Source organism: Marmota marmota, unplaced genomic scaffold, assembly GCF_001458135.2.
Source record: "Marmota marmota marmota unplaced genomic scaffold, marMar, whole genome shotgun sequence".
NCBI lineage: Eukaryota > Metazoa > Chordata > Mammalia > Rodentia > Sciuridae > Marmota > Marmota marmota.
Window position 1 is genome coordinate 7,047,027 of NW_025999982.1, and position 10,746 is coordinate 7,057,772.

At 43.5% G+C, this 10,746-nt stretch overlaps 1 protein-coding gene across 1 annotated transcript; it reads right to left on the reverse strand.

Moving 5' to 3' along the window:
* Nucleotides 1-1,080: 1,080 nt before the first annotated feature.
* On the reverse strand, nt 1,081-8,647 carry Saysd1 (SAYSVFN motif domain containing 1). The gene is made up of 2 exons (XM_015487679.2): nt 8,341-8,647; nt 1,081-2,688 (listed from the first exon to the last, which is right to left on the reverse strand). The coding sequence occupies exons 1-2, from the start codon at nt 8,551-8,553 to the stop codon at nt 2,344-2,346; spliced, it is 558 nt and encodes a 185-aa protein (XP_015343165.1). The 5' UTR covers nt 8,554-8,647; the 3' UTR covers nt 1,081-2,343.
* Between the last annotated feature and the right edge of the window lie 2,099 nt (nt 8,648-10,746).

Here is a 10,746-nt window from a genome sequence, read left to right on the forward strand (position 1 = left end):
TAAATCGCACTGAAGAGAAATCTCTACCTTACTGAGATTATTATAGGGATCCAAACCTCCTTAATTCAGAATCACAGGCATTATGTTTTAGGGGAAAACCTGAATTATATGTTTAAAAATAGAAACTAGTTATCTCCTATGACAATTCTATTACCCTGGGCATTGTAATAAAACTTTAATTAGGGAGATTTCTCCCTTGCAATGGGATTTTTAGAAACAGAGGCCCAGCTACTCAGAAGGCTAAAACAGGAGGATTATATCAAAATTAAAAAATAAGATGGGCATGGTGACACATGCCTATAATCCCAGCTACTTGGAGCCTGAGGCAGGAGGATCCCAAGTTCAAAGCCGGCCTCAGCAATTCAGCAAGTCCCTAGGCAACTTAGTGAGACCCTGTCTCAATAAACAAAAACAAAAACAGGGGCTGGGGTTGTAGCTCGGTGGTAGTGCCTAGCATACACAAGGTGCTGGGTTCGATCCTCAGCACCACATAAATATAAAATAAAGATATTGTGTCCACCTAAAACTTAAGAATAAATATTAAAAAAAAAAGAAACAAAAGGCTGGGGATGTAACTCAGTGGTTAAGTGGCCCTAGGTTCATCCCTGATACCAAAAATAAAAAATAAATAAAATAAAAAATAAAGGGCTGAGGGGTGACTTTGATAGAGTATTTAACTAGCATGCACAAAGCTTTAGGTTAAATCCCCAGTACCAACAACACAAGAAAGAAGGGGAGGGGGGTAGGTGAAGTTAAGTATCTGGGAAATTCAGAAAGCCTTATGAAATAAATCAGAAAATAAAATCATATATCAAATACGATAAAAACTTTCACGTTGCATAGGGATTAATCTGTTTCCCAATCTTTCCACATGCCCAGTTTAGACAGAAGTCCTAGGAGAAAAGATTTCTCTGTCAGCTAGGAGGGTCCTCCTCTCACTTGGATGACTCTGAGGTGGCAAAGGGCAGAACACGCGGCACCCAGCAGGGAATGTTCAACCAGGGCTGAAACACCAAGTCACCCGGTCACAGGATGAGTGAACTCCCCTCGGCACTCCCCCAGAACTAAAACTCCCCTCACTTTCAGTGTTACCAATTGCTTTATTTTGTCCCCTGACCCCTCCCGGCTGGACTGGGTGCTCAGGCAATTGGCAACATGTCTGCTTTTTCATCATTGAATCCCAAGTGACTAGTGGGAAGTTGGCATTGAATAAATGAAAGATAAATCTAAACTGACCTAAGAATCTGCTTTAATAAGTAAATCAGGCAAGAAAGAACAAAAAGAATTAACAGGCCTCTATTAACAATGTTTCATGAATTGTTAAAGTGATGAGTTTCATAACATAAAAATTAACAGTGAACTCTAAAATGAAAACTTACAAAATTTAAATGACTCAGTAATGTCTTAAGTTTGGACACAACTTTTGTTTAAAACTAGAGTCCTTTGACTCATCAGTATGAAAGTATTTGATGGCTTGTGCTGCCCAATTTCAATGAACCCAAACTTGAACTAGAAGAGGAAGGAACACTGAACTCAGGCCTTTGACACTACCCATGCAATTTCTCATCAGTGCCTACAAGCGAAGGACTTAAAGTCCTCAGAAAATATGATACAACCCAACAGCCATTACTAAGTCTGGAATCCAACATCAGCCCTGCCCTTTGTTCACACTCAAGAGTTTTTCTTGCTGAATTAATAACCAATTATCAATTCCTTGATACTGACTTTGTGAAATCCCTCTCCATGCCTGTCATTTAGAACTTTGTCTCTTCTTCTTTTACTAATGGAGACAGGACAGTAGAAGAATTGAAGATGGTGAGGGGCAATGATTGGGACCTGTTTCTAAAAAGAAAATTTTTTAAAGACACTTTACATTTCAATATCATTAATGACCAAAAAAAGCAAGAATTAAAGCAGAAGGTAAAACAGAAACAAAAACAACCCCAAAATTAAAAAAAAAAAAAAAGCTATAAATATTGTCTTAAAGAGAACATTTAACATACAGTCCTGCTGTACCTAATCATTATTTCAAATAGCTCAATACTTCAAAAAGACAATCTCCCAATGCCTTCCTAGTGTTCCAAGTCATCTCTCAAATGATGAAACAAACAGGTCTCCTTTTTTGAGCAACCTTTATAAACTGCACCAGCCCTAATGGGCATGTCTTTTAGAGAATTTCACCAAAGAGAAGTTCAAAGATAAAACTGCAGCAGCAGATCAGGGGAACACGCAGCCAGAGCCAACCCGTAAGCTGTCCTTAGTCCTGTGCATCTGAACCCAAGTCCGCACTCCAAGGATGGGAGGGTTGGTCCCGGGCTGGCTGCGGGACAGTGGAGCTGGGTCCTATCTGCCCGCCAGGGGTCTAAACTGCAACTCGCGTTCCAACTGCTCTGCTGTCAGGGTTCCCTGGATGGCTTCGCAGCCTGGGTTGAACACAGAGTAGGCACTCTTCTCTCCCTTCTTCCTGTCCTCAGAGGCTCGGGTCCCTACATACATCCAGTAGAACAAGGACAGGACAAAATAAGCCAGGCCAAATTCCAGCTCCACAAACAGTCCCAGGAGGACCAACCAGAGAAGAATCTTCAAGAAGGTGACATTGGTCAGGAAAGGCTGGTTCCGGTGCCATTGTGGAGGAATGGCTGTGCCCTGTGGGGGCTGGGCCATGCTGCTCCCAGGTTGAGCTGCTTCCTAGGAGACAGAAGCAAACACAAGTCAGAATAAAGGGTAATGGAGCTGAGAGGACCAAAACTCATCTAGAGAGGCAGTCCGAGTTGCTCTGGGAAGGCTGCTGGCTCATTGATTTCTATTTTCTTGCCCTGTTCTCTAAAACAAGCATTGCCAGAGAGTGCATATGCTTTGCTTCAGCGGAACCAAAACCAATCAGCACTTAGGGAGATGTGACCCAACAAAAACCTTATGCACTCAGATAGAGTCCCATTCATGGGAGTTATTTCCTCAAATTAGTCCGCTGCTAACAAAAGCTAATTTGTGCCCCAAACAAAAACAGTCCGGTAATTGGTAATGCAACAGCCATGATGTCTGCCTCCCACACAGTCAACAGACATTTGATGACTTGATTAGATAAAATATTATGAGTGACATGATTCTAAAGTGGACACTGCACAGACAAAAACAGGGAGGCAAAAATCCCTTTTACACATTAAAAAAAAAAAGTGTTATAGCCAGTACCAGACCCTCTTACCATCCCACCCCATAACCATCCTCCAGATCTGTCACTCATCCCAAGGCCCCGGCAGCATCTCCTGAGCAGACTCTGCCTCCTGTCTCTTCCCTCTCCAAACAGCAAATACATAACTGCTAAATTAATTTTCTAAAAGACCTGCCACCCTCCTGTCCACAAAAGTTCAATAAATTCCCATTATCTACAGGTTAAAATTCAAACTCCTGTAGCTGGAACAAAGGCCTCCACATATTCCACAGACAGAAATGCCAGTACACAGCCCCTGTGCAGTGTGCTAATGGAAGACCACATGTAGCTAAGCTGTAGGAAGCTTCCTCTCCACTCCATTTTTTTTTTCAAATGTTTTTGGACAAGACCCACAAGAAGGAATACATATTTTACTACAACACAGCACACAGACATGCAGCAGAAACAAAGTGCCACATGTCAACACTTACCCTCCTTGAGAAACTCCTATTTCCTATTCTACCCTATTCTTAAACAATTTTTAATGAGGGACAACAGCCTCTATACTGATTTCACCATCCACTAATGGGTCACAACTTGCAGTTTGAAAAGCAAAAGCCTAAAAACTGCCTGTGCAATTCAATGCCCAGTCCATGGCTCCACGCACGGTCCTCTCTTCCAACTCAACTGGTCTTACTGCCAAAGACGTTCTTTCCTTCCGCCCAGGCCAGAACAGTTAGTGAACTGGGCATGCCCTGACCTCTCTGGCCATCAGGGAGGGTGCCCCTTTGTCTCCCAATGCACTAACTGGCTCTTTCTCCACAAGCACTGAAATGTCTGTGAATTTAGGCCACGTGTGTCCCTCAGTTCATACATACCACACAGGCCATGGACTGTCATGTCCTTCTGTGTCTCCAGAGCCAAACACAGCACTTCCCACACAGATTCTCAATACAGAGCAGGTCTTTCAGTTTTTACAACTGCCTCTTCAGTTATATCCCCTGTTGTTCTTCTCCTGAATATTTAAAAAGGGACCCAAAATATCAGCTTCCATAAAAACTACTGGTCATCTGATTTACAGTGCTAAAAATTCCATTTTGTTGAAACTTCCTTTTTTAGTATCAACATTGTAATTATTATCTTCAGCTGGATCAGAAGGTCTGAAATGATGAGTTCATCAGCAACATGGCTTTACCTTAACATTTATTAAAGAAAGAAATGTCCCTTTCAGATTTGACCAGTGTGCCCAATAGTTCTTGCCTGAGAGGAGGGATGTATTGGGGAGGACAGGTTTGGCTTGTATGAAAAGAGGGACAGACAGTGTGAAGAGGCAGGGTGGGGGTGGGTTGAGATGGTGGGGGGGAGGCCAGGCAGGCCACAACAAAGATTCTGGAAATGGGAAGCCACTGAAGGTCTTCGCAGGGAACTAACACAATCCAATTGATACCTACTAATGCCATGTAAAGAATGCACTGCAAGGGACCAAAAGTCTATAGGGGAAGTGTTGGTGCTCATGTAGAGGCCCAGCAAGAGAGGACCAGGCATGGATCAGGTGGCAGCAGAAGTCAATGAGAAATGATAGATTGATGGATACAGAATACATATTGAATGTCAATGAACTGAAGTTCACAGTAAGTTGAATTTATTTTAATATTCAGGAAGCAAAAAAAAATATGCCTCCATTTACTGAGTACCTCCAAAATGCCTGATCTCCTGTAATCTAGAAGGCAAGCATTACTATTCCAAATTTACTGGTATGGAAACAATGAGAGGTTTAAGTAATTTCCCTAAAATCGTACAGCTAGTAATAGGAGGGGTAAGGTCTGCCTAGGATGTTAGAATGGTCCCCTCCAAAGCCCTTTTGGTTTCATTAGAGGCCGTTATGGGAGATAGCAGGTAAGAGGCTAGAAAGCTAGAGGGAGGTGCAGTGGTGATGGCAAACAAACTAACAGTGGGCACAAACAAGGGAGAGGGGGAACAGGGGACTCTTCTGCTTCACTTACAGGGTTTCTATAAAAGCCATGTGCAGAAGTGTCGGTGGTGGTTATGTCGCAGTGGGTACAGTTCAGGGATGGCATTTCTGTTCTTCCAGCACCCAGCTGCTTCCCACCTCAGGGCCTCTGCACCCACAGGGCTCAGAGGACAAGCCTTCCCCTCCCATCACTTGGCAGGCTGCCTCCTCTACAAACTTCAGATCAGTATCACCACATGTGTCCTTAGCCTTGTTCCCAGGTCTCTGCAAGGGTGGCTCCTTCTAGTTCAATGTCTTCTACTCAAGGAGGCTCTCCCTATTCGCCCAATATACAACGTCACTCCCTACTCCCCACCATAGTACCCTGCATTTATTTTTTTCCTTTCATAGCATTTTTGTCTGGTTGTGTCCTCCTTCCCCTGCTGCCCGAAGCTGACATGGAAGTTCTAGGCGAGCAGGACTGCCCAGGATTGAGGGCAGAAGCTGGAACCCCATGGGCACACGACAGGACTTAATAAATGATGGCGAGGGAAAGAGAAATACAAGATGACTCCAAAATTCCCGTGGTGATGCACGGTAGTGTTTGGCCAGGTGGCTCCAGAGAAGAAACCCGAGCCATGGGCCAGCCTGAGCCAGGCTGGCAGTGAAGTACTGCCCACAAGTATGGGGACTGGTCCCTACATCTGGGTAGTGCCTACATGGGATGACACTGAGGAAGGGGGCAGGAGGATTCTGTGGGATGATTAAAAAAAATAAAAGCCACATGTATTTTTGTCCTAATGTGGTAGAAGTTCATCACAAAATTAAATATTGAGTTTTGAGGGGCTTGCTTTTTCCCAAGCAAAATTTGGGGCAAGGAAGATGAAGGATACTTATATTTCCTTATCAATGACTACTGAGAAGAAGCAATTATAAAAAGAAAGCTAACGAAGTCTCTGATGGGCCAATGTGCTATCAAAATTATTAGGTGGAGATGGATAGTAATTTTTTAAAAAATTTTTTAATGAGAATTTCTACACCAAAGCAAAACCAGGAATGATAACAGTCGATGAAAATGAGCCTAAGGCTAAGTCCCTTCTAAAAAGCAAAGCAATGAACTGGAGCCAATCAGTGTCCAGCATTTCCTCTTATCCCTTTGTCAGACCATCAGCTTTTGGGCTTTTAATAATGGAAGCTTTCTCCAAGTTCAGCTTTTCTGAGTTCAACTTAATGATCTCATAGTCCTTTAGAAAGGAGACTTACAGTGTAAAGCTCATTGTGTGAGTTAGACATTGTTTTTTAACTACAGGGGAAACAAAGAATAGGGAAAATGGATTTTAAAATCTTGAGCAATTGTGCTCATGACTTCTAATGAACCAAAGACAATTGAGACAAACTTCAGGAAAGGAATGGATTGTAGAACCCTGCTGCCCACTATTTCTACAAGTGAGTGGAAACCATACTGTGGAGAATAATACCCAATCAAAATTGAGTAACAAGTTTTTTCTGATTAAATAAAACAAAAAAAACTCCTTAAGATATATGTTGTGCAATAATAGATGTACTTAAGGGAAATAATTTTAAAGTGAACAAGGTATATACTGCTCCAATATGTTTTGACATTTAAAAGGTATTCTTTGGTTCTTATGAAGAACAAAGGGCTTGTCACCTTGTCACAAATTGTTGCAAAGCGCACTGTCATCCCCTGGCATGCTTTGTCTTGGATATCCCCCCACATACACTCCAGTCTCCCATACAGCCACCCTGCCATTGTACTCATGAGGGAAAATTAAATGAAGATCCAAATTAAAATTCATCTGCAAAATAAGAGATTACCAGAAGAATTAAATTAAGGATGAAAAGGCTATCACACTAACCCATTTTTTTTTTTTTTGCCATGAACATTCATTATTGAACTTGAATAAACCTTTCTAGTCCAAAGGCGATGCATTAGCAAGTGCCACCAATGGCAGTTAGTTACCACACTTTTGCAAGTTTTGTATTCAAACCCCATTTCTAAAGTACAGGCTTTCTGGTCTAGCATGTGCCCTAGGCGTGAATAAAATGAAGCCTTAATTACTGCCACTTTTGATTACTATTCAGTTAGACCTTTTACTCTCTATTAGCAGTGGACCAAGGCCCCTCTTGGTTGTGGAGAGGTTTCCCAAAGCCACAGTGTAACTGGGAAAACCTAAGTAAAACCTCCAGCTTCCACTGCTTTTAGATGACTTTAAAGTCACTAATTCTGGAGATGAGGCAGGTGAACAATTCAGTACCCCAACAGTTTGGTTGTAGATGATTCCTCTGACTGAAGCCACTTAAGAGGTTAAAACAGTTGTCTTGGGCCAGCTTCCCCGGTTCTCCTAGGAAAGATGCCTCTTGTATCCTAATGATTACCTACAAGGTTAGTTATTCTTGGGGAAGGGAACTGAAACTGAAAAATTCTTGGAAAAGGAACCCAAGTGGTAAAACTTCCTAATCAGTAACTTTTCTCTAGGTTTACAGAACCCAGGACATCTGATGGTCTTCAGATAACATTAAGTGTGCACCAAGGATTTGCTAATCTTGTTCTTTACTTAAAAGTAAATTAATGTTTAACTTTCAGGAAAATAACGCGTTTATCTAAAAACTTATAGTACTGACATAAGAGACGAATGTTATCTCAAGGATATTGTGGCATAAGAGAAAAGAAAGCAAGCCCTAGATGAGGAAGACCCCGCTTGGCAGTAGCCTTTTTGCCTACTGCCCCAAGCTCCTCCTCTCCATCCCTATAAAAGCCCTTTGCGAACCTGAGTTTCCTAAGATTTGTTTTTTTTTTTTTTTGGCGGTGACAGTCTCCCACGTTCTTTGTTTGCTGGCTTTCCAAATAAATCTTTTTCCTTGCCCCACAACCTAAGTCACTGGCCTTTGTGAGTTGCGTATAAATACAAATCTGGGTTCGGTAACAAAGGGGTCTACAATTCTAGACCCTAGTTTCCTGCCTGGACCCAGGAGCTGTGTGGGAAGCGGACTGGCAAGAAAAGATCAGTACGCATCGGTGCTGACCAGGGTGGAAGAACACCGGAGGCCCGATCCCCAGCTCCAGGGAGGCCAGCAGCTGTCCCAGCGCCGAGGCTGCTCCACTTCCCGAGGAGGGCGGGAACCCCGGGAGGGGCGGGGCCTCGGGCGGAGTGTGCGGGGAGGCCACGTCGGCNCGGCGTTCCTGAGGCCAGGTCCGCGGACGAGGCGCCGCTCAGCTCACCTGAGCGTGGATGGGCGGGGCCCGGGCGCTGGCGGGCCTCGGTTTCCATACCAGGACCAGGAACTGTCTTAGCCAGCTTGGGACTGCCTTTGGAGTCGCAGCTACTTCCTCCTTCTCTCCTGAGGTTTGTGCCTCCTGGCTCGAAGTGCTGGGTTGGGCAGCCAGCCCGGCCCGTTTGCGAGCTTCTCGGAACTTAGCTAACCGCTGTTCCATGACGCGCGCTGCACTCCGGGAGCGCGCGCCCGCTAGCCCGCGCGCGCGGTCCTTCCTCGCGCAGCCCAGCGCGGCACTGTTGTGCGCCTGCGTCGGCGGTTGCCCGATGCGCATGCGTGGTGGTGCGTCCTGGCCGCAAACTTCCGAAGATTTGTGACGTCGGCGGGCCTAAAGCAGCCCAATGTTCCAACGCACGTGGACGCAAGGTGGACTCAGAACTGTCCCATTGTTACTCACTCTTGCCCCGAGTTCCTCGGAGGAAAGCTCTGTTTTGCCCATTCTCACATCAGGTCTCTGGTCCCAACACACCCGGCCTTGGGTACTGTTGAGCGCTCCTGCTGGGCACGACGAGGAGCCCCACAGTGAGAAGGTGGTCCCAGGCACTGAGAGCCCCCGATCTCTGGGGGGTTTCTCATATCAGGATGACAAGATATGAGAAACCTTTTCCTTTTATCAGGGTATTCCAGTCATGAAATTTGGAGAGGGATTTTCTCACTGCTCAAAAAGCAAGCCGTGTATCATTGCTCTTGCCACTAGAAATAATCTGTTGATGTGCCCAGATCGGTCAGAAACTTATGGGGAAAAAAAAGCCCCCCCCCCAAAAAAAAATGGGAGTGCAACTTAAAATACACAAATCTGAAGGGTAGGTTTAATAACGCTCTTCTTAACATGCTAGCTCTCTTCTGATGTGTGCACCTGTATAACCACCACAAGATAAAACAACAAATAGTTCTAGTACCCTGGGAGCTCTTTGTGCCCTCTCTCAGTTAGTACTCACCTAAAAGAACACCATCCAGGTCAGATTTTTATAGTTCTAAGCATCTATAGTGAAGTAACACATAATTGAGACTCAAATGTTTGTTGAATCTTGATAAGTTTGAGTCAAGAAGCTAGACAAACAAAATGAAGTGTTTCATTCACCTAACAAATGAATGTTTATCTAGGGCTATGTATTGAGTATTGTATCAGGCAGTAGGGGTGCTGGGGTTAATGAAACAAAGACCTCTGTTTTATTAGATCTTACATTCTAAGTGGAAAGACAGGTAGTAAACACACAATTATATATATAATGTGACATCAGGTGCTGATTAGTGCTATAAAGAAAGACAAAGTAAGGAATGAAAGTGGGAGAGCTATTTAGAGCCAATGACCAGGGAAGACCTCTCCCAAGGGGAGCATGCTGTTTGAGCAGAGACCTATCTGAAATGACTGAATGAGGAATGTAACTACCTGGACAAGAGTGTTTGAGTCAGAGGAAATAGCAGGTACAGAGGTCTGAGGTCTCCGCTGGTGTGTCTGACCTGCTCACAGAATATCAGGGAGGCTGGTATGACTAGAACAGAGGGAGGGAGAGAATGGTAGAAAGTAAAGATGTGCTGATAGCCAGGAGTCAATCACATCAGTTCTTGTAAACCAGGGCCAAGTCTTTGAATTGTATTCTAAACATGGTGGAAAGCAATTGGACAGTTTTTGAGCAGGCGATGACAGTTGTATGAGAAAGCCAGAGATGCACTGGCTGCTGGAGGAGAAGGAAAACCAATTAGGAGCAAATATGGTAGGACAGAGAGTGTGATAGCTTGAGCTACTATAGTAGAGAGAGAAGAGGTGAGAATTGGTCAGATTGTGAATTTTTGAAGATTGGAGCCAACATGGTGCATAGATTGCTTGGATATGAAGTATGAGAAAAAGAGGAATCAAGGATGATAGATTTCCTGCACACATTTGTGCACACACACACTGTCACAATAAAAAAAAAAAATACAAGTGGGCTGGAATTGTAGCTCAGTGGTAGAGCACTTGTCCTGTACGTGTGAGGCACTGGGTTCGATCCTCAGCACTACATAAAAATAAGTAAATAAAATAAAGGCATTGTATCCATCTACAACTAAAAATACATTAAAAATTACAAGAAATACAATTTTAAGATATTAATTTTATTTGCAGTTCTAGAATTGGGCAACACCTCATCTCATGTTGCACCTCAATGAAAATGAAATGTTCTAATAAACTGAGCAGAGGAGGTTGACTTTATAGACAGAAAAAGGCTGAGTAAAGCAGAAAATAAAACAAGCAAATTAGTTGTTTCAAAATTTTCTTGTAAAAACAGGGAGGAATTCCTTATCTTACCAGCTAAATTTTTCTTGTTTGGGAATTTGACTATTATTTTTCCAATTTCTTGGAAGTTCAGATAAA

Excerpts from the sequence above, each read along its gene's own strand:
- Saysd1 (XM_015487679.2), bottom strand. The coding sequence starts at position 8,553 with ATGGAACAGCGGTTAGCTAAGTTCCGAGAAGCTCGCAAACGGGCCGGG. Across the intron at positions 2,689-8,340 it reads CCCCGCCCATCCACGCTCAG|GAAGCAGCTCAACCTGGGAG; the intron begins GTGAGCTGAGCG and ends TCTGTCTCCTAG.